Source organism: Dermacentor variabilis, chromosome 6, assembly GCF_050947875.1.
Source record: "Dermacentor variabilis isolate Ectoservices chromosome 6, ASM5094787v1, whole genome shotgun sequence".
Classification (NCBI taxonomy): domain Eukaryota; kingdom Metazoa; phylum Arthropoda; class Arachnida; order Ixodida; family Ixodidae; genus Dermacentor; species Dermacentor variabilis.
The window spans coordinates 160850875-160875407 of record NC_134573.1 but is presented as its reverse complement, the minus strand read 5'-3'; the positions used below and the strand labels follow the sequence as shown (position 1 = coordinate 160875407).

At 45.1% G+C, this 24533-nt stretch overlaps 1 protein-coding gene across 1 annotated transcript; it reads left to right on the top strand.

Annotated features, from left to right (window-relative positions):
- The first annotated feature begins 9573 nt into the window (after positions 1–9573).
- LOC142584422 (uncharacterized) lies at positions 9574–18858 on the top strand. Its single transcript, XM_075694572.1, has 6 exons — positions 9574–9946; positions 11693–11805; positions 13202–13270; positions 13354–13389; positions 18239–18301; positions 18697–18858. The coding sequence occupies exons 1-6, from the start codon at positions 9856–9858 to the stop codon at positions 18790–18792; spliced, it is 468 nt and encodes a 155-aa protein (XP_075550687.1). The 5' UTR covers positions 9574–9855; the 3' UTR covers positions 18793–18858.
- The last annotated feature ends 5675 nt before the right edge of the window (positions 18859–24533 follow it).

Here is a 24533-nt window from a genome sequence, read left to right as displayed (position 1 = left end):
TATATATATATATATATATATATATATATATATATATATATATATATATATATAGAGTGGTACGTGAGGATGGGCCAGCACAAACAAAGGAACTACCTACAATGTATTTACAAAAGCAGCGCAGCCAGAGACCAAGATGAAAACCAGGTCGTGCCAAGCCCAGATGCCCGTCTTCGTATAACCAACAGTTGCGACGGCACTTTATAAAAAAAACTAATTTATTCTGGGCGATCCTGTACCCGCCTACCCAGCAGACTGAGCAATCGACAAGACAATGTCGCTCGAGCTTCGCTTCTTCGAACGTCGTTCTCCTATTCGTCACATCCTGTCGCGTGCCAGTCATGCGATTCTCGTGCACGAGCCGTCGGCCTGTCAGCACGTGGTGTGGGTACGTGCGGTCCAGCGTTGCCTTGCGGCGCCTTGCTTGACGCTTGTGGTGTGGCGGGCGTCTGTTCTATATATATATATATATATATATATATATATATATATATATCATCAGCCTGGTTACGCCCACTGCAGGGCAAAGGCCTCTCCCATACTTCTCCAAGTGCCCCGGTCATGTACTAATTGTGGCCATGCCGTCCCTGCAAACTTCTTAATCTCATCCGCCCACCTAACTTTCTGCCGCCCTCTGCTGCACTTCCCTTCCCTTGGAATACATTCCGTAACTCTTAATGACCATCAGTTATCTTCCCTCCTCATTACGTGTCCTGCCCATGCCCCCCCCCATTTCTTTTTCTTTATTTCAACTAAGATATCATTAAGTCGCGTTTGTTCCCTCACCCAATCTGCTCTTTTCTTATCCCTTAACGTTACCCCTATCATTCTTCTTTCCATAGCTCGTTGCGTCGTCCTCAATTTAAGTGTATATATATATATATATATATATATATATATATATATATATATATATATATATATATATATATATATATATATATATATATATATATATATATATATATATATTGGATAAATTAAAATGTATACAAGGCTCGTTTGTTTCCAGCGCCTTCCCCTTCCGTATAGTGTGCTATCCAACTGTTCGAATAGAATTCTGTTGAGGTGGACATGAAGTTATTGTGGACTGAATATTCGCGGGAATATTGGCGGAAGACGGCACCGTAAAGTGACGTGAACTCCACGCGTGAACAAGGGCGAAGTGAGGCGGCACATGAGGCTCCTCTGTTTTATAGAGCACGTAACGCTACGTGCAAGCGATGAAGGCAGGGTTCGCTCGATTCTCAGAAGTGTTTACCAGAGCGAGCGTGGCTCCGAGAACCTGACCCACGTGATGCGGATTCGATTCCGCCCAGCACTGAAGAAAAAAAATTAAATGACTTCCTTTTTTCGTTGAAGGGAACCGTGAACGATCTTAAGCCCACATTTTTAGACTCGACTAACTTCGAGATCAGTTCGTATTGTTACGGGAAGGAAGAAGCGTTCGTCTATTTACAGGTAGCTTTTAATGGCTGAGCCAACAAGCGTAGAGCATCGATCTTGCTAAAACACTTCTTCGTCGTCTCCAAGACCACCATCAGCGTCGTCTTCTTTCCACATTACCGACTGTGACATCACCCCCGTCGGAAAAAGCACCTGATTGGTGCGGCTCATCGGTCGAAGAAAGGTAAGGTTTGAGACGGCTGACGTGGATGATGTCAGAGAGGGGTGAAGGCACCGTGGCATTCAGCGGAGACACTTCATATGTGACAGGGGTCACCTGGCGAAGGATGCGGTAAGGGCCATAGTAACGCGAGAGTAATTTCTCGGAAAGACCAACATGCCGAGCTGGATACCATACTAGCACAAGAGCGCCTGGTTCGTAGTTCACGTCGTGATGGCGCTTGTCGTAACGGTACTTCTGGCGTGTCTGGGAAGCAGACAGACGAATGCGGGCAATCTGGCGTGCTTGGGTCGCTGTGGCTATTACATCCCGAGTGTACTCTGTCGGCGAGTCGAGCGTGGTCGAGAGGAGTGTCTCGAAAGGCAAAGTCGGCTCACGGCCGAAGAGGAGATAGAAGGGTGAATAGCCAGCTGTGTCGTGGCGCGAGGAATTGTAGGCGAACGTGACAAATGGTAGAGTCATCGGTCGGGGCTGATGCAGAAGGCGCAGAATGAGCAGTGGTCGAAGACGGCGCAACAGATAGAGCAGAAATGTGGCACTCGTGCGTTGGTGACAACGTGGCAAGAGACATGCCTCGAGGAACTACTTGCGGGCACTGTCCGAAATTTAGGATCGGCAGACAGGTCTGATTGTCCGCCACAGAAACGATGGTGTGTGGGAAGGAGACATTGTGAGAAAGCAGGACTGCCGTCGCGGGAGTGAGGACATAGTCTCCATCAGGTACAGGTGGGCTGGCTAAAACAGGGATGAAGGTTGCTGCAAGAGATGGCAGGCGTATAAAATCCGCGGAACAAAGCTGAGCTGGAGCTTGAGCAGGAAGGTCAATGGGAACAGGTAGGGGTAAGTCAAGTTGTACGACACCGGCGGAACAGTCAATCAGAGCAGAATGGGCGGACAAAAAGTCGAGTCCGAGGATCACATTGTGAGGGCAACGTTCAAGCACACTAAACAAAACGGACGTGTGGCGACCGGCGACACTGACACGAGCAGTACACATTCCAAGCACAGCCGGAGTTCCACCATCGGCGACCTGGAGCAGTCGAGTCGGAGCAGGGGTAAGTACCTTTTTCAAGCGCGTTCGAAGCTCCGCACTCATGATGGAAATTTGGGCTCCAGTGTCGATGAGTGCTGTAACGGGCAAACCATCCACGTCCACGTCCAGAAGGTTCCGATTAGTAGACAGGGTCAGCAGAGGAATTTCAGGCCGGTGTTCTAGAGCAGCGTCACCTCCAGGAGCTGCCCCAGTTAGTTTCCCGTCAGAGAGCGGCGACGGTAAGCTGGGGATGGAGAGCGACGCAGCTGGGGCGAACGGGAGCGGCGACTATGTGGTGATGGCGATCGGCTGGTCGCGGTGGCTCGAGCGTTGTCAGGTGCGTCTTCAACCTCGGTGGAGAGTGATGGCGGGCGAGGATTCAGTGGGGAGCGGCGGTAGGCGGGAAAGCTTGGTCGTGAGTGGGCTGGCCAGGAACTTCGACAGTGGCGAGAGATGTGGCCCACACGTCCACAGTAAAAACAGATGGGTCTATCGTCATGGGTGCGCCATTCGGCCGGGTTGCGATAGCTCGGATACGGTCCGTATTGGCTCCGGTGAACAGGGGCAGAGGCAGCAGACGAAGCAAAGTCAGGACGGCTGGCGGAGCAGATGGATGGAAGACCTACATTCGCAAGTTCTTGGCGAATGACCGACTGAATGAGTGACACAAGCGGCCGGGAATCGTCAAAGCACTGCGTCACAGTATTTTTTCATTAGATAGCCGAAAGAGAACTGGTCTGATAACATCAAAAACGCTAATCGCACTGAATAAAGAAAGAAACTGCTGAATGACTTTTGTGCCGCGGACACATGTAAAAAGGCCCGTTGCACGGAGAACTTAACAAGTTGTAGCTTAAAAGATGAAACTGCTACATGACGATAGCCAGCAACGCTAAATGACAGACTACAAGCAAAGGATCAAAGGTTGTCATGCAGGCTTCCACCGCGAAACCGAAAACTAAAGCTTGAATTACCCCACTTTGTTTCTGCATTTCCTCAAAAACTTTTGTCGTTGTCTCATGGTTCGCGACACTTCGTTTAGCAGATGGAGAACAGCAATCATACTTTACTACTCGGTTGTTGCGGAAAATTTGGTTAGTTTAGAATATTCGAAAATACCGAATAGTTCCTTCTTGAATACGAAGAGTTAGTGAGTGGTATTCGATTCACATTCGATACTTCGAATATCCGCACGCCCTTAATCGTAAGTCGATAAAAACTTTAAGCGCATTCAATTCAGCCTCGATATATAGAGTTTCACTAAAAAGCGTCGCAGCTTCGCCAGAAAAGCGAATCACCGATTCCGACAGCAAATTATTAGACAGCCATACGAAGTAAGGGTAATGGTTTTATCAGCCGTATAAACTTGTAAACATGCGCTTACAAACTAAATTAACAAGCATGGTGTCACGCGCGCACAGGCAAGCATGAACACATCTCACTCGATGACCGAGGACACTCGTTCTCAAAACGCTGGAGTGAGGAAGAGCGGCAGAAGCAGCGAGCGAATTGCCATTCGTGCTGTCTCTCGTTTCAACACGAACTAGGCGTCGAGAACACAGCGCGCTCGAAGCCCTCGTCGCACGTATATAGTAGAGCTATTTTTTTTTACCTACACTTCGTGTAGGCTTTGCAGACGAGTGTAGTGCCGAGCAGAGGCTATGACGTAGTACGGGGCACTTCACTCACGGGACCATTACCGATCAAAGCTGACTGCGCGTTGTCTTCTGCACCAGCAGGCGAAAAGGGCCTTACTCCGCGCTTCGCCTAACTTCGCACTTACTGGCGGCGTATATGCCCTCGCCTGACACCAAACGTCAATGTACGAGTTTCCTCCATCAGCAAGCCTAGACAAACTGCAGTTAAATACATCGCGAATGCGCCACGCACGGAGAAAATTTATTTGTGCATATAATACAGTCTGAAACAGTCCGCACAATCCGTGAGTAAGATCATTTTACTTCCTTGAAACTTATCTCGCCTTCCTCTTTGACACACGGTCACGCCAGCACTTCGCTGCCGTCCTTGCAGCGAACATTCACTTGTCGTCGCTATATCAGCGGCGACAATCACAGACAAGACCACACGCTTGCGACACCAGTCGGGTTTTTTTTTTTTCTGCTGCTTACACTCATCGAACCCACAGTATGGAAAATGTCATTTTCATGCTGCACTACAGCTGTAAGAAATGACTTCGTGTAAGTAGGCGGAGCTACAGTTTTTCTACACCAAGCAAAGTAAATGGCAACTTCCTGCACTAGACACTCGTGTAGCCGCAAAGAAAAAAAGTAGCCCTGCTCTGCGTCCGTAGAGTTTCTTGTAATAATTACCACAGGTAACTATGGAGCTAGCGTTTATGGGAGCTTCAGCCAGTATGAGAACGATGCATGCATGCATCGCTCTCATACATGCGTAAATGCATGTACATTCATTTGCCTAAACTTCGTCGTTTTGGCTTCGAACAACTTCGTGGCATTACAAACTCATCATCTGAAATTTAATTCGTCCAGTGAAGGCAGATAAAGCGTAATAAACAAAGCTACAAAAACATCTCAAGCCACATGCACGAAAATCAGACACCTCAAATAAAACATGATAAAAGCTCGAAAGCGAAGCCTTATTCGCATTTCTAAGCAGGAAAAACGACATGTAAGCAACAAAAACGACATGTAACTCGATAGGCGTGCTAGATGGTGAAGAGTATGAGCGGTTCATCAGCAAAATGCTCAGAGAGTCATTCAAAATTATGTCAGTCGGACAAATTCCCAAGTATAAATGCAGTTCCTGATATAAGGCCTTTCAAAAATATATCGCACCGAACGCTCAAATGCAATTCTGAAAAAGAGCTTGAGACGCAGAAATTTCCAAGATACAATCGCAGGACCTTTCCCGCACGATGTGTGCACCTATACTATACGCGTGTTCCCAACTTCTGCGAAAAGGCCGCCGTATTTTTCGTCGTTGTCTTGGGTTGTCGAAAACACGTCGCTCACGGCATCCAAAACTAGTTGGGTCTTAATTTGTGAAGTGGATAGTCGCACATGTTTTAGGAAACAAAAAAAAAATGCAAGCTAACTCCCCTCCCTCCCCCTTCCTTCCCCCATAGTGAAAAATTAGACTCCGTTTCGTCGTAAGGGTGCGGCAAGGCAACGTACTGTTCGTGTGTGTCCGATGCTTAACCACGATTGCGAGCCCATTACACTTAATGACCGATTAAGAAGCCGAAATTCCGATACCGCCTCCAAAATTTCATAAGAGCGCTGCTCGCGGAGCAGCCGCAAAATTACCTCTAATTTGATAATCGGCTGTTGAAACTCTAATCGATTCAGGAATAGCGTGATCGCTAAATGTGGTGGTCTGACTAACTTCGTTCTTACTTCTTTAACCCTTAAATGAACTTGTAGTAATTTATTCATCGGCTAGTCATTTCCCTTGTGACTCGGTATCACTACGTGCTGCTTATTACTCGCCTTATAATAGCAGAGCTGAACCGCGCGAGCGAAGACGGTAAACACACTGTTTAAGGTTCATATTTCGTTAGAAAACTTTAGCACACCAATTTCGACCTCATTAATTCCCGTTTATAAAATCAATCATTTGCTTAAACACTTATTGCTTGGAGGCAAGGTATCTCTGCAGCATTACAGACTCCCCAGGTATAAGAAAAGGCTAAGTGGCTCGCACCGTAAGGTGAAACTGAAGTTCTGAATGAATATGTCAAAATTTCGCTAAGCACGTAACTAACTGGAAGCTTGAACTAGGTAGGAGGTCTGCTATCAGGAACGGATTAAAGCAGGACCACACAGCAACTGGCTTAGGGAACACCGGTTCTCCTGTCTAAGGTGCGTGCGCGGCTCATTTGAACGAGAATTGGCTAACCTGCGGCTTAGGGGCATAGTTATAAGACGCAGGCAGCTATGAGCGAGTACAAAAACAGGAGTAGATTGCAACAACGTGAAGGTTATTTTCATTGCGCCGCACAGGTCAGAGATCACGGTGAACATTTAGTTATTCTTTCAGGTTTTAGAGATGCGTTTAGGTTAGGTTAAGATGAGATTAGATGCTTCCAAAAAATGTGAACATTGAAATGTACTACGATAAACCAACGCCATAAGCATTATTTATTTGTAAGCATTAGGTCTGAAGTATCCAAAAATAATACGCGAGCACCTTTTTACGAGAACTGGTGCCACACGCAGCCTCATCGAATGTGAAATGTTACGCGTTCGGCAAGGGAGAAAGAGAGAGAGAGAAATAGAAGACCGGGAAGGCAGGGATGGTAACCAGACGCACGTCCGGTTTGCCACCCTGCACTGGGGGAAGGGTTATAGGGAAAGAGAGAGAGAGCAGAGTTTCGCGCGCAGTTGAAGGTTAACACCGAGTCTACACACGGTTGCCAAGACCTGTCCACCTAAGGTATCTCAACACCGCTTTATCGGCTTTCCGTGCCATCGCCGCGTACGACCATGGTCCAAGGATCTTCATTACCGAAAAAGGTCTAGAATCCAGCCATGGGCCATCGCGGGAGATAACCGAAATTCGTCGAAGCTATAGATGGAACTTCAATTGGGCCGGTTGATACATTTCGCTATGCGAAGGTAACAGCTCTAAAAACAGGACCAAGAGTAGAGGCGCGTCATGCTTGTTTCCTCTTGTATTTTTTCGTTTTCAGCACAGGCATATATCCTTCAAGTACCGAAAGTCGGGAAACCCAAGTTTATCATTGTATGCGCGAGAGGCAGCGTGGCAAGAAGCGCGTTGATGCGTAACTTCGAGCCCGATATCTCACGTGACTGCCGCTACGAAGTCCAGGGACAAGACGGGCGAGACGCATTATCGGCAGATTGCAGACGTGCGGCAGCCGTCACATCGTAGCAAGCCGAGGTCATGGGCGTTGCTTCTTGCCAAGCTATACTTGTCGCATCACGAAAGCGAGCACGTACGCATAGACAACAAAGGAGACGAGAGATAAAAAGAAAAAGCATTTGACATGCAATAGAGAATGAATTTGCGCAACCGACCCGTCGCTGCCCTCTTGTGAAACGATATTGCCATATCTGTCATCCTGGGGTGCTTGTTGATCATGTGTGTACACATTGTTCCTTATCTTTATTTTTCCGGGTTTGCCGAGTAAGGAGCGGAAACCTTTTAAGGACATCGAGATCGAGTCGAGTGGTTACCGATGTGTGTCGATAGACAACTCCCTATATATGCAAATTGAATGCGACATTGAAATGTTTCGTAGGTGTGCAATAGCTGTTAGAATATATACGGTCCGCAGTCGCAATGCGACACGTATTGCCGAAAATCAGTAAGTTAATAAAAAAAGAAGATTGCAGCACGGAGTGTACAAATCTGTAACTCTGCACCAAAAACAGATATCGGAGTCCTGTGAACAGCGCCTGTTAAAACAATTCAAGCACACAAAATGTGATCCATGAGTTTGCAGTTTACGTAAGAAAATAGTTACAATATACACGAGGTTTTCTTTATTTGTTTAACTCACAATTTAGTTCTATTCAGAGCGGCGTAGTACATACATAAGTACCACATAGGTTTTGTCTGCTTGGGGTGTCTCAATAGGTGCACTTTCCAGTATTGCGATACCATTTTTTGTTACCGATTAACAGATTTGCAAACTTCATACTTCAGTTGTCTTTCTATTTTTCCATTTTCAGCTATTTTCGTAAATATTGAAAGCCTTAATCAAAATTTACTCCGTACAGTGTCGTAGATTTTAACATATTTTTCTTTCATATGCAACAAACTTCATCATATTCAGTTCTCGAAGTCTCAGGTTCACAAAACCACTTCAGTACATTTACACAAACATATGTGTCCTAAATTAAGGAACGAATGAATTAGCTACTCATATTTGACACCTATATAATTAGCTGACCACAAATTATTACAAATTTACTCATGTCCACGCTCGGTAACGGGGCACTGGCGATGAAGAAAGACTTCATCATTGCCCTTCCCTGCAATGTTTTGCAAATCTTCGTTAAAACAGCTGTTATCTCAAAAGTATTAAAGCAGGGTCAGCGCGCAGTGCGACCTGAGTGCGTCGACGTTGGGCGACGCCACGTCGAAAGCACGTCGGAAACACGCTCCATGTGATTGTTTCATTAACGCATAGCAAAGTAGCATAGCAAAGGAGAGCCGACTCATTAAAAACAAAAGTTACCAACGATTAAGATACTCCCCAATGCGAAATTTGAATGCAGCTCTGTGCGTGTTTTCGTTTCGCGATACAGTGGCTGGCGCGGACAATATGTCCCGGGCGGCACGTTGCAAAAGGAGCGAAGTGTGGCGCGACTGCTTCACTAATCTGGAGACCGCGAGAGGCCAGCGCGTGGTTGACGCGTGGGCGCGATTCGCAGAAGTTCGCCTCTGACAGACTTCCCAGACGACGCGCGCTACTCTGGCGCCATCTCGTAGCCACCGTTGCCGCACTAGGCTTTTCTTCTCACCTTTTCGCCATGCCCTCCTCTTCCACTTTCCTCATCGCGTCTTTCATCCGCCGCTGCGCTCCGCGTTCGCTCTTTCATCTTTCGCTGGGCCAGTTCGCTCGGTTAAGCCGACGCCGACGCAGGAACGGGCGCCTATGAGCTGGGCTCTAAGACAGCGCCGCCGTATAACGAAGGGCAGCGCATAACTTAAAAAAGATTCATTCATTCATGCATTCATTCAGTTCAATTCATTTTCTTTTCCATCTTTCGTGCTCTTCTGGAAAATAGTCTAGAAGAGAAGAGCTATCTCAACAAGAAAGAAAGAAAGAAAGAAAGAAAGAAAGAAAGAAAGAAAGAAAGAAAGAAAGAAAGAAAGAAAGAAAGAAAGAAAGAAAGAAAGAAAGATTTTGCTTCGAAAACTACGTGCCAACCGTATTCGAACTTCGCGATACACCTGCATACACATACCTCTACCTTCCGGCTTCGCCGAGCATAAGACAAAAAGAAATAACATTCGGCACCTCCATCTAATAATCCGCGAAAGAGCGAAACTTGTGTATCCAGTAGGTATAGGGTATATTTGCTGTCGCGACTACTGTCGGGACTTTCTTTTTCCTCTTCGTTAATTGCGCTTTTTAAAAAAATGTTTTCCTCCAGTGTGCAGTCATGTAAACGTTCCGGGTGGTCTCATTGCAAGCCGGTCTTTCCCGAAGGCGGTCTCAACTCGGCGCTCTCGGAAAAAAATGTTGAATGACACTCAGTTGAAAGCTCTACTGCTGGTTTTTTTCACGGCACTGGGAAGCGAGGTCTTCTGTTGCAAGCCGTTTGAAGCAGGTCAGTACACACTGCTCACTGTCGTTCGGTTGGAAAACAAAACTACCTAGCAAGTGAAGTTGTAAGTAAGCCTTTCCTGTTTCTCTTATTAATGCGTTAGCATTCTTGGGGTACTTCACGCACTTTCAGGGGGCCAACTATCTCTATATGTATATATTTATCTGAACGTTTTCCAGTCTACATGGGACACCGGGTAGTCCGTGGTCATATGGGTAGCGCATCGGTCTGCTGTGCTGAGGGAACAGGTTTCAAAGCTCCGACTAGCTTGAGTGACTGAGTATGTGGCAATGTGCAAAAACGTGCCGCTCTTCAAAAAACCTCTCTCACGCCGACGAGGGTCACTATAGTTGCGGGACTGGGTAGGTACCGCAACTGTTAGAAGAACCTCTTTAACGCCTGCTTGGAGTACCGGGTATGTGCCACTCGGTCTGTGCTGGTCTCCAATGAAACTCTTTGACGCTAACTTGGGCAACTAGGTATGTGTCACAAGGAATGTGCAGCTCTTCAATGACGACAAGCATCCTTTAAATTTCTCCGATGTTCAGCGTAATCAAACTCGCGTCACAAGGCTCCCCTCAAGGACAGCAACCCGACGCTTTAGCGAGCTGCGCCATGAATGCACTGAGTGTGTGAATCTACTCAGTGAACCGCCAACGTGGGTCAGTGAGCATGCACCACTGAGTGTGCGTGAAGAGCTAGAACCATACTCGGCCTTCGCAGGCACTGGCGGTCCCCGCTTCTAGTCTCGGGGGCCACGCTTGGACTTATCGGCAGTGCCACTAGATGGCGCAGCGTATCCAGACGGAAGCGCCAGAGAGGAGCGTGGCTACCGCATGGCGCATTTCTCAGCAATCGCATGCACCGGCGAGCCATACATCTCGGAGGCCACGCGCAGGCTTCGCGGCGGCGGCGCTAGATGGCGCCGACTGTTCCTGGGAAATCACGAAAGAGCAATCCCGCTGCAGTGCACGCTTCCTACAAAACTCGTTTAGACGGTGCCAGCACGGTGTATCGCTATATTTATTCAATGCAAAACGCATTACCGTCGACAGTAACCGTGAGATGAGTTTTGCCGAATTTTTTTAGACTGCGCTATCGCCAAGATAGCCCAAAATTTTTATTTCGTAATGCCACACTTCCGGTTCTGGTTTTAGACGCCTGCAGTTTGAACTAGCGCATGTGGGTTTCATCTCGGTCTTTTTTTTTCGCTAATTACATTACTTGGTGTGCCTATTTCGATCCAAGCTTCATTTTGAAGCCTAGCAAGTTGGTGAATGACACTCTGGCTATGTGCTAATAAGACAACGTCGGCTGCATATTCGTATCGATTCCAGACTATGGATCGAGTTTTATATATTTCGTTACCCAATTCCGGTATTTGGTACGCGACGAGCCTGTCGTAACGCATGATCAAAGCGGCGGGGCGTTCTTGGACCCTGACGGTGTCCTGGCTCTGCTCTCCGCTGCGCTAATAGGGTGCTACTGGCATCCCTCTGAGATACAGGTCACAATCGTACTAAATGTCGTAACCTGTGCGCTAGTGCATTTCGCGCGTGTGCTTGTCTGTGTGTCCGTTTTTATTTTACCTCACTTATTTCCTTCATCCCTCATCATATATTTCACAGTCGCCCAGGGTACCTCTCCAGCTATACCGTCAAATTTTTCATCTCCCTCTCTAGACTATAAAGGCATATGTGCTTCGCAACTGTTCCTTTCTTTCTTTCTTTTTCTTCTCCTTACTTACAGCGCGGGGAAAAAGGCTTTTGCGGCTTAAAGCCAACATTATAAAGATACAAAATCAGTGCAGAAAACAAATCCTCGCCGCAATGAAACTCCTCACGCGGAACGATCTTAAAAAGGTAGGTGGGTTTCGCTTTACTGCGTGTGTGTGCGTTTGCCGCACGGAAATCTTCGATTTTTTCGAAAATTTTTTCGAGATTTGTGCAGACGAGTAGTTGAAGCTAAATGACGTGCCCGATTAACAGCCAGTCGAATTAACATATAAGCAACACTGTTCGCGTATCAGAATTATAATATGATTTAATTACGAAACAGTGCGCCGGAAAAATCGGCTGGAATAAAAGCCTTGAGAGCGGCTTGATGTTGACCGTAACATGGTAGCAGCTATGAAAAAGCGCGGACTGTTTAGATACGGACACGCCGTGACAGAGACCAAATAAGAACGAGCAAATTAAAAAAAAATATTCTGGAGTTTTACGTGCCAAAACCACGATGTGATTATGAGGCATGCCGTAGTGGAGGAATCCGGGTTAATTTTGACCACCTGACGTTTTTTAACGTGCACCCAAACAAGCAACTTGCTGTACATAATGAAACATATTAATGGATCACGCAACCATGCACCTCAAATGCAGCAACAGAAAGAAAAATGGTAATTTGCAAACAGCACAGTCAATATCATCGATAGTTACTTGTCACACTGCAGGTTATCTTGAACAGCACAGCACAGGACGAAGGAACGAGGCACAGGACAGAGTGCTGTGCCTGTGAGTATTGTCCTGTGCCCGTTTCCTTCGCCGTGTGTCGCGCTGTTAATGAAAAAGAAAAGAAAAATCAGCTGTTTCACACGATGTACCAACCAGCCCAGATGAACACGCTGCTATGGTTACTTATTGTCATTACTTAAGTCACGATAAAACAAAAATATGACCGCAAGCAACTGTTGTTGTTGTTGTTGTTGTTGTTGTTGTTGTTGTTGTTGTTGTTGTTGTTGTTGTTGTTGTTGTTGTTGTTGTTGTTGTTGTTGTTGTTGTTGTTGTTGTTGTTGTTGTTGTTGTTGTTGTACTTCAACCGGTTGTGCTTTTTACACGTGTTTGGTGTGGCGGGGACGTATCACTGAGCACAAATAGGGATATAAAGACCCAACTACAGAAAAAACAACATAAACGACCTTGAACTTGTCGAAATATTATCTAATAAACAGTATATGGGACACCACTGACAAGCGCATAGACAGTTTGTCCTTGCGTTGCTTTTTTTATTTATTTTTGTATTGTTATTTTTTTCTATTCTCGGAGTAGCTCTTGGTCAATAAACAGCGCTCACTGTGCCTTTACTTATACAGTTTCGTGTTTATCAAAAATATAATTTAGCCTTGCCAAATGCGCCGTTGAGCTCGATGTTCGCAGTGCAGAACTTTGGGACATTAGACTTCCTTCAAGGAACCACACCAGATAGTGTTGTCGTTACAGTCATTGTCGCATGATGGAACACATAACTCCCGTTTCCTTTCAGCTAGTCGAAGCTTTCTGCGACGCACACAATGACTGTATGAAGTCGACAGCGGAAGAGAGTGCAATAGAGGTGAAGTTTTGTGCTGTTTGATCAAACAGATTGCCAGTATTTCTGGGGAATAAATGCTAACCCGTTGTTCTGCATACTTGCAGCTACTAGACTGCTGGTCTACCGCAGCCAGAAATGAGGTAACGTATCTGTGAGGTGAAGCATGTCCATCTCACACAAATGATGTATTAACATAGAAGTACGCTCAAATTGGCGCTCCCGGCCGTCCTGCTTCTGAGCGCGAGGTCGCGCGTTCGATCCCCGGTAGCGGCAGCCGAGTTCCGACGGCGGCGAAATCCAAAAAAAAAAAAAAAAAGTAACGCTCGTGTGTCGCATTTTCGGACCATGTCAAAGGAGCCCAGGTCGCCAAACTTAATTCGATGCCTTCCACTACGACGTCCTTCATAAGTTAACTCAATGTCTTTAATTGATCGTTACGTGCCTAACAGAAGGGTGCCTTCTAATCCCCGCTCACCGTGGTTTAATAATTCGCTAAAGCGCCTGCACAACAAGAAAAATCAGGTGTTTCGCCGCGCCAAAGCTACAAATCATCCTGATCACTGGTCCCCTTATTGCGACATTGCCGATTAATTTTGTTCGGCATCAGCCAATGTCAGACAAAATTTTTTGAGCAATACTCTTCCATCGTTTCTGGTTTCTAACCCTCGAAAGTTTTGGTCCGTTGTCACTAGCACTAAAAAGAATGTCATGCAGTTAATTCAGTCTGACGTACCTGTTTTGCCTCACGAGTGCTGCGATATATTGAACGACACCTTCTCCTAATCTTTTCAGCAGTCGCTTGCAACTGCTGTGCCATTCTTATCACACGCAAATTTTCCGCGAATGGATCCCATCTTTTTTGACTGGTTAGAGGTCGGCAAACTTATAATTTCTTTGTCTTGTGGCCCTGACTCCATTAAATAAGAAATGCTAAAATGCACTGAATTGTTTTCATCTATTATTTTGACGATTATTTTTGATCAGTCTTTACAGCTTTCTGCCCTGCCTAAAGACTGGGAGGCGGGAAAGGTGGTTCCGGTTCAGATGTCCATTCCGCTAATAATTACCGTCCAATTTCCTTAACATGAATCCCAAGTAAAATGTTGGAGCATATAATTTATTCAAATCTTATTAATTTTCTCGATACCAACTCTTTCATTAACAATGTGCAGCATGGCTTTAGAAAATTCTTTTCCTGTGAAACGCAGCTCCTTTCTTTTACGAACGATTTGTTCAACAAAGCGGATCAGAAAATTGACAGCGACGGCGTATTTCTGGACTTCTCGCGAGCTTTCGATTGTGTTTCTCACGATTGACTGATCTTTAAACTTTCCCTTCTTAATATTGATCCCAAGGTATTTGCATGGCTAAAGGATTTCCTCTTTAACAGGACCCAGTATGTAACTGCTAACGAATTTTCGCCCAGACCTTGTTCCGTAACATCCGGTGTACCAAAAGGCTCGGTACTCGGTCCATTGCTTTTTATAATCTACATTAATGACCTTCCTAAGTGTATCTCTAATTCAACCATTAGGCTGTTCGCGGACGATTGGGTCATCTATTGCAAAAGAACTAACATTAGTGATTCTGGTAAGCTACAGGATGACCTGGATAGCGTATTCAACTGGTGCAACAAATGGCTAATGCAGCTTAACACAACTAAATGCAACAGTATGCGCGTCTCCTCTGGCTCTTCCTCTTGTGATGTATTCCCATATTCTATTAACGGCACTACCCTGTCGGTTGTTAACTCCTGTAAATATGTCGGCCTGTATGTTACTAGCAACCTTTCATGGAATATGCATGTTGCATATGTCACTAACAATGCTAACCGAACGTTAGGCTATTTGAGACGAAACCTTGCATCAGCACCCACCTCACTAAAGCTTACTCTATACAAAACACTCGTCCGTCCAAAATTAGGATATGCTTGTGCCATATGGGACCCTGCTCCATGCCAATCTTGCCATTTCCCTTGAAAGCATTCAGAACCGCACCGCCCGTTTCATTCTCTCAAATTATTCTCGTCATTCTAGCGTCACGTCCATGAAAACGACACTAGATCTACCTGACCTTTGGTTACGTCGCAAGTACTTTCGTCTCTGTCTTTTTCGTAGAATATATTACTTCAACCCTTCTCTTAAAGAAAATCTTTTCACCGCACCAATTTACGTCTCGTCTCGCATCGACCATCAACACAAAATTGAAGTGCCATCTTGTCGAACTAACTTGTGCCATTCATCCTTTTTGCCAAGAACAGCCATTGAATGGAACCACCTTCCCGCCTCCACAGTCTCAATTTGTGACTCCACTAACTTCAATATCGCCATTCAAAATGTCTTATAGCTTAATTTTTAGTTCTTGCCCTGCACTGCAATTATTGTATATTTTTACCACTCCTTTCTGTTGTGCCTACTAGGCCTTGAAAGTATGTAAAATAAGTAAATAAATAAATGAATAAATAAATAAATAAATGTGCGGTTTCAGGAAGGCATAATCTAATTTACTTTTAACACAGGGCTGCACCAAATTCCAGCGCAATGTACATAAACTGAGAGTGGCTTCTTATAGCGTTTCTTTTTAGCATGATTTACCTTGTTCCGGATATCTTATTTCTGAAAGTCATCACTGAAGTCGCGGCGACCATGAGAAGCTAGGTGCGGCTCGAACGCCCTTCTGGTCAACCATCTGATTTGCCATGACGTGTAGCATCTCACTGACATTTAGCGAGCTTCTGTCGAGTCACGGAAGTTTACGCAAGGACTTCCGCAATCTCCGGTATAAGGAGCAACACGCCGCCCGGGAGATTTCGGAGGTGTCGCAGTTACAGGTCAGGTACCCTATAGACAGAGGAACCAAATCTGTGCACCACTTCGCGAGCTGTGGCTTTATTCTCACGGTATAGAACGCTCGTCTTCTACCCAGTGAAGCCACGTTCTAGACCTGGCCGGGGTAAGATTTCATTGTGCAAGTGCTATCGTGCGCATGGTCAAGTTCTTAATAGTTAATAGTAGGAGGTCGTGTTTTCCAGAAGGAAACGGACGAAAAAGGGACACATTGTTTACCATAATTGCTACGTACCTAGGGAAAGATAAAATTATTTTCTAATGCAAATCGCGTAATATTAGCCTTAGACAAACTCGAGGAATCAGACCTTAGCGGTGAGAGTTGTCTAGTTGTCGGTATAGAAACGTACCAAGATTAAAGTTAGTAAGTTGGTCTACAGTAAGAATGCTATAGTTACGTATTAACTGTTTGGCATTGCAATCGTTATGAGTGAAAATTTGGAGGACGCTTAAGCTGCGCCTTTAACAGTGGAACGTGATAGCATTCAAAGATCCCTGGCTGCTTCTCACGCTTCCCGGCAACTGCAGTTCATGTAACCGTAATGCTTACCGGGAAACGCTGGTAGCGAACGCTGGTGGCGGATGCACGACAGCGAGCTTTCTGGTAGAAACGCGATCTCTTGCGTGGGCCGCGCATGCGCGGAGGCGCGCGTCGTCTGGAGACGTTGCAAGGAACCGGGCGCGCTGCTCTATGAATAGCAGAAGCGCTGGAAAAGGGCTTTATGTTTGAGTTTCCACGTAACAGAATTATGTTTTCTCGCATATTCAAATTACAATCCGACGTTATCGTGTCTGTAGGTTGTGTGTAAGTCGTACTTTACGGTTCTCCTGATGCCTTTTACTTTGAGAAATCCAATTAGTTCAGTAACGTCTCTGCGCTACTCGGAGGGCCTGCGTGGTTGGGCATGCGTGGTTCGGAATGACTTTTCGCGACACGGGGCCCTTAACGCTGTAGCGTTAAAACTTCTTATTGTCTGGTTTTGTAAGACTTGTAATGATTGTAAGTGGGTAGCACACGTACTGCCCGAGAAAGCATTGCAATATTTAATCTGTGAATGGATAAATGAGTAGTATAGAGAGAGCATAGTGCTTTATGGCTAAATACATACCGTTCTTTTAAAGGTGTCCTTATTCCGTAGGCTGCCTACTGTCTAATGTTCGCTTGTGATGATTAAATTTAAGATTAGAATCGTTCTACATCGAAGTAACTGCAGGATATCGAAGCACTAAGGGTGATTGAATTGAATTGAATTCTGCGGTTTTGCGTGCCAAAACCACGATTTGATTATGAGGCACGCCATATTAGGGGTCTCCGGATTAATTCTGACCACCAGCGGATCTTTAACCTGCCCCCAATCACGGGACACGGGCGTTCTTGCATTTCGCCCCCCATTGAAATGCGGCCTCCGCGGCCGGCCGGTATCAGTTCCTGCGACCTCCTGCTTGGAAGCACAACACCATAGTCGCTAAGACACCGCGAAGGGTCACTGAGGGCGATTAGATTACAACCAATGTAGAGCTGAGGAATGAATGCGGATGAGCGTTGGTGGGACGTGAACAAAACAAACTTAGTTTTAGAAGGGGCTTACATTGAGTGGGTTATTATTGCACCAATTTTTCATGTTGCTTAAGTCAGCATTAGGTTCGAAACTAGGTTGATTACACAACTATCAGAGTTAAAGGTAACTGAGTCATCTGCATAAAGAATACTGTTAGAAGAAAGCAGGCGATTAGGTGTGTTATTAACATATATTAAAAACGAAAGTGGACCAAATATGGATCCCTCTGGTATGCCAGTGTTTTTTATCATTGATTTAAAAAGAACATCATTAATTTTTACTATTTGTGTTCTATCTTTTAAGTAATTTTGTAGTAAATTTAGAGCAGGACCTGTTATTCCGATAGAACAGTTCCAGAGAAGAAACCAAATAAGCACTGCTAGCGGTTGCGCGGTTTCTAATGTTTTCGTTAACGTTCGCCAAGTGTCTGAACACATATGCTTGCTCTTCTCTTGATATATATATATATATATATATATATATATATATATATATATATATATATATATATATATATATATATATATATATATATATATATATATATATATATATATATATATATATATAACATTCCACCGCAGACTGGGCCCTTCCACGCTTCCGGTGCTCCAGACGACTTTCACCCGGCCTTAGGTGATACTTTCGTAAGAAATTTCTGTTTTTCGTATAGATGTCATATGGGTGTTCAGCAGACGCTATTGTCGTTTACTTGTCTCCAGAACAGAGTGAAAAATAGGCATACGGCAAGACAGCATCGTTATTTGACACCATTGCCTTAAAGCGCCTTGAGAGGCCGGCTGTTCAGTTTTATTATTATTATTAGTAGTAGTAGTAGTAGTAGTAGTAGTAGTAGTAGTATGCGGTACTGTTAAACATGCTTTAAGGCGTGCACCATGTATCGTCAAACACTCCAATGGCCTACAGTTAACGCAGTATTCCGGTGTGATTTACAAGTTTTCGATACCGCGAAATTTTAAGCATATTCGGTGTGCTTAACAAGATTTATTTTCCGTTTTCTTTTTCTTCGTTCGGCTTTCAGGAGTGCCTTCGGAACACCGACCTCACGAAGCTATCATTGCAAGCAATCGACGACCTAACTTCATTCGGGATAGAGTACGTCCATGTCATTGGTTAGTCCTGTTAGCTTGGATGCCAGCGACGTCTACACAAATGTTTCTTCCAGGAAATAAATACCGTACACATGGGTGGTGTCACTTAACTATTGAAATCTTTCCGACTTCCCTTAGCCTTCATCGACCATGCTGTGCACAATATATACGCTAGTTCTCGTCAAATCACTGAGTCTGGGTTCGGCTAGTTAGGTTGCGTTAGGTGGTAGGAAAGACACCTCGAAACTCCGGGTGCTCTTCTGTTGTGTATAGTGGGATGCAGTTATGATGATGCAAGATTGATCCAGTTACCATGTGTCTCGGGAAAATCACCCTACACCTCACCATTCGCGGCAACTACTCGCCCCCGCCCTTTCTGCGGTGTTCCCGCTTCCTCTTTAATGTCGCTATGTAAAATTCGCTGCACTACAACCTGGTGTTTACCGCACCCTCGCGTATAATCAAAGTGAGAAGGACAGAAGTCTTTGCAGTCAAGAGAACTGATCCCGAACGGTCGATGCCGCCGAAGCTCCTACCAGGTGCAGTTATCTGGTCTGCCACACACTCTGAAAAAAGTGTACACCCTTTGGGGTGTATATCTGTCACACAACGATAATCGTCATCTGCCTTGCTTGCGTTTCCTTTCTTGAAAACGCCGAGCCCGCTACTTTCCTGTCGGGAATGCATTGTAATTCTGATAACGCGCATGACGTTCGTTACTGGGAAGTAGCGGGCTCGCGGCGTTATAGAAAGGAAATGCGGACAAGACAGATGACGTTTATTGTTGTGGGGAAAGATGTATACGACTCAAAGGGTGTAAACTTTTTTAGAGTGCAGAAAAGGAGGGGGAGGAGGACTTTGTTGGCTGCAGGCTTTGAACTGCAACCAATTCATCTCAATAGCGAGTTTCATATTAGAAGATGCAAGCGGCCTGGGGCGTACGTAAGAATTACTCAAGCTCTGTTTGGGTCTCGCTGGAAACCAAGTGGCTCGCATACACAAGCGGAGTGCTCCAACTCGTCCTGCGTCTCCTCATCCAAATCCAATGCCACTCTATAGTCATTGGGTCACTGTATGGGACTTTGAGCGCGAGGAGCAGACGTTCCCCGCAATAACATGGCTTCGCACAGTCTCGCGGATCATGTGGACCTATCATGTGGACCCCCTGGCAGTGGCGTCAACAGGGGGGAGAAGGGGGGGGGAGCTTCTCGGGTGCAGCTGGGCAGTGAAACGGGGGGGGAGAGGGGTATGAAATGACAAAGAATTATTCGTCAAACACGGCGCCTCTCGCTGAGTGCAACAATGGTAGTAACCGGGTGCCGACCACGGAGCAACGGGTGACACGCGGGTAAATAGTCGATTTTTTTTAAAGAAAAATCTACTAATTTAGCTTTAAACATTTAGTTTCAGCGAGCTCATCGTAATCGTGACATTAAACCAAACTCTCCGTACAAGCCACATCAACTTTTGGATCTGGAAAAAATGCGATTGGCACGACAAATTTGGCTATCTGTGGCGCGACGAATTTCGGTTATCAGAGCGTGCGATACCGAACCCGGGAGGCTGCGGCGAACACAAAGCCGCGCCCCTCAAGGCGATGTTAATTCTTACGTCACCAAGCAGCGGGCAGCCAGCACGCTGCCACAGCGAGGAGCACGGTGCGCCTAAGAAAGCTCAACGGCTTAGGGTACCTTAAGACGTGCAGTTAGAACGAAATGTGCACTAGAGACATCGCCCCTGAGAAGTGCATAACATGTTTCGCAGATACACCCACGTCGCGCTCGTTGTAACTGCTGTGGAGAGAGAGACTTCCCCGCCGACTGCGCTATAGAGGATAGTGCGAGATGAGCAAAAATTCTGTTCTTCAACCTTTATTACGAAAGCTCATTTGATGTACCCCACATTCTAATGAGTCTATGCATTCTTCTTAGCCCACAGTCGCTTACTATATAGCTATAGGTCGTCTTCATTTTTCTCTCCTTTCAAGTTTCCTCCTTTCGAGGTGCTTATTTTAACTCCACTTAAACAAAAAATGAATAAGCGCGAAAACATTCACCGACCAAGATAACCGAAAATTACAAAGTGTCAAAACGTAATTAAATTTTCAGTTATCTTGGTCGGTGTATCTTTTCGCGCTTCTGCAATATGTATTGTCCCGGCCAGACGGGTTGCCGTCCAACTTTTGGATTTCACTTAAAAGATGGGATAATTTATTCGTGTATATACCTACACGACTACGTAAGCAATATGCACCATACGTACACTGTGCGTACACATGCCACACACATATTGCTACAAGTCTTCTACATGCTCAAAATTTGCATTTGTTGTGTTCCATGTGCTTGTTTATTTTTATAATGTTATTCTGGGCATTCATCTGACAAAAACTATACTTGCTCCGTTTATATTTTAGAACTGTTGTTTGTTTCTTGCGTTTTTTAATAAAGTAAATTGCACACTCCTATTTTTGAGCCTGCTACTACAAGATAAACACGTAAATGTGCGCTTTCGATATGATATGTCGTACTGCATTGATACTTCTGTGGTGCACTCATTACTTTGGGCATTCGAGAAAGTAATAATTGATTGATCGATTAATTGATTGATTGATTGATTGATTGATTGATTGATTGATTGATTGATTGATTGATTGATTGATTGATTGATTGATTGATTGATTGATTGATTGATTGATTGATTTTTAATACAGGACAAACTCCTTGCTGAAACAAGCCATGAGGATAAAATTGTGCTCCGTTGCTTGAAACAAGATTAGGGGAAGGGGGGCTCGCGACGGCTGCTGCTGATACTAGTAATGCCACTGCCCCTGGTAACTGCTGCTGAATACACGGCCCGAACAAAGGGCCAATCTTTGACTTTCGTGGCGCAAACAAGCCGTTTTTGCAAATGTGCAAGCCTCCGATCAAAAGTACGCAGAGCAGCGTCTCTCTCTCTCTCTCTCTCTCTCTCTCTCTCTCTCTCTCTCTCTCTCTCTCTCTCTCTCTCTCTCTCTCTCTCCTTTTTCTTAATGCCTTGGTGCGTAACAGGAAACTGAAAAGTATACAGTTCGGAGTTGGCGTTGCAGAAATTACAGTACATTCGTCAGTTGCGAGTTTTTAGTCCGGGTTCTCAAGTATCTTCTTCGTTTGCTCTCTTCTCCCAGTACCACTGGACATCATACATTTAATCACGGGCGAATCTAATAACAATGCACTGCACAAGATTTATTAGGACGGTTTTCCGAAAGCCTTCTCTATACGCGTTGCAAGACAAGAGTAAGCGGTGCAACTAGTTGGTCAAAAATTTCGGGGGTGAATATCTTGAAACTGTGTAGCCTTAGGATTCACACTAAGCGCCTTGAAAACTACATGGCTTTAATTCCGCCATTGCTACACATGACCAAAAACAAGTTGTTCGACTACTGAATAGCAATACTTAGTTCACTGATAAGCAGTAATGCGCAACCCAGGAGTAATGTGCAACTGACAACATAAATTATATATCTATACAGACCGTTCTTTCTTTGTTGTTGTCGTCGTCGTCGTCGTCGCTTGAGCAATGTACAATGAGCTGGTATACCCGACATATACAGTTTCTCGCTTCTATGCCTCTTCATCAGTTACACGTTCCTTTTTACACGAAGTCTGCTTCGCGCTAGACTCGTGCACAATGCATCTCCAAGTTAATCTCTCCATTTAACAGTGTGGGCGTTCAAAGCATGACTAAGCGCGCAGTTAATCTAAGCTTAACGGAGGGAACCACGTTATTTTACGCGAGTCTGCGTTCACCTTTCGCGCATCCATTATTGAACGGCGACCACTTCGAACGACGTGCAGTGTGTTATATACCTGCAAAACTATACCCAACGCTGTTTTTTTTTTGTTTTTTTTTTTTTCAGCGCCGAGCAGGTCACGACCTTTGCGTAGGAAGTGGAAGCTTTGCATGTGGTTGGGCGACGTTTCATGCGAATGTAATCGGCAAAATATGAAAATGAAAAACTATAATTCTTATCTCTGCATATTAAATAATTGTGCGGAGATTAGGCGGCTTGAGTGGCTCGAGGGTCGAATGACATATTAAATTAATTTTGAAAGTTAACGATGGCGGGCGCATGCGTTTTAGCCGCTCTAGTGGCGTCGAATGGAATGGAAAAAGTTTATTTCTCTAGATCTCAGAGAGATTGGCGGTGGGCCGGTGTCTTCATGTCTTGAGTCCTGGCCGCTTCACAAGATCGGCGCCCCTATTCCAGGAAACCGCTGAGTCTTGCTGCCTCGCAGGCGTGCTGCACAAATTGCCCGTTGGGCTGCGAGCTCGCTGCTGGTGAGCAGACCCTTCCATTGTTCCGCACTTGGGTTATTTACTTTATGGAATGCGAAATTACGCTTGCATTCCCACGTGATGTGGTATAACGTGGGGGTTGTCCCGCACCACGTCGAATATCAGCTTGATCATGGTGTCAGCAGCAGCACAATATGTTGGCGGGCTAGTTGGTCGCGAATCCATAATTACTTTGTTTAGCGCAAAACAACGGACACAAGAGTTGAGAGTGGCGCCTTGTCCTGTCGTCTCTCATGTGTCCGTTGTTTTGCGCTAAACAAAGTAATTATGTGTCAGCAGCAGATTTCCCTTAATTATTATTTTTTTTTGGGGGGGAGTGGATAGCTTCAGGTAGTAACCTATACTTCGCGGTTCTCGGAGAGCAGTTCTAGCGAGAAATGTGGTTCCATACTTTTTATTACCAAATACCACTTACCTCGGTGAACGGGACCATTATTTGCGCCACGTTCTTAAGCATTATCTTTCCCGTGAGTTATAGCGCAACCAATAATCATGGTCTGTCTCATGTTGGACACTTAGAAAAGAGACCTCCGCAGTGCCATGTTCAGCGTTTTCATTTTTGTTTATCTGACTATCATTATTGTTGTTACTAGTTTAGCAAACATGAAAAGCGATCTGCAGAGACAAAAGAGAGAGATGGAAAGAGAACTACTACCCGGCAACTATCGCCAGAAAAAGTGAAAGGTCCGTTTCCTTTCCATGGCATTTTGTGCGAAATACCAGCGCAGTTAACGGAATAAGCACCAGTTCAAACCCTTATTGAAAGTTGTAACTTTAACCTTCATTTTCTCTACCATTATTTGTTTAATTTAATTTTTATTTTATTTGTTCAACACTGAGAACCCCAATGGATCCAAGCAGGAGAGGGAAAATATAGTTATGTGAAACCACAGTTACAAGATGTCAATGAAGTTCGTAAATACAGCATAAAATGCATCAAGATCAACAAAAATATTTTATAAGAAGAAGAACACGTTAACACACAAACAAAAACAAAAGGAAAACACATGAACTACTGTTACCCCGAAATTAACATAGAGCTTCGGAAGAATACGTTATATGAGTCTAAACTGAGGTTTTAATGTCCCTATAAATTATTGTGTGCTGTGAACATCAATGAAGTGAACCGCTACCAACTCACCCGAGCTTACATTCTTGCGCGCATAGACTTGCGCGACAGCGAACAGTTGACTACAAGATGTCACGTCCGATCCTCTTTCCAGGTTCGCCTCGCTCCTGTCTCTCGCCCACAACTGTGGTTCGTCGATGTGACCACACGTCTGTCTGCACTCCTGGACGCGGCTTCGCTGTTTCTTGAGAGAAACACAAGGGAACGTGGTATCACCGCACTGGAGGCATGGACTACGCCAACCTCTCAGGCCGACGCCCGGCAAGCTATCAACTCTCTCTCTGAGAGTTGGTTGCGAGA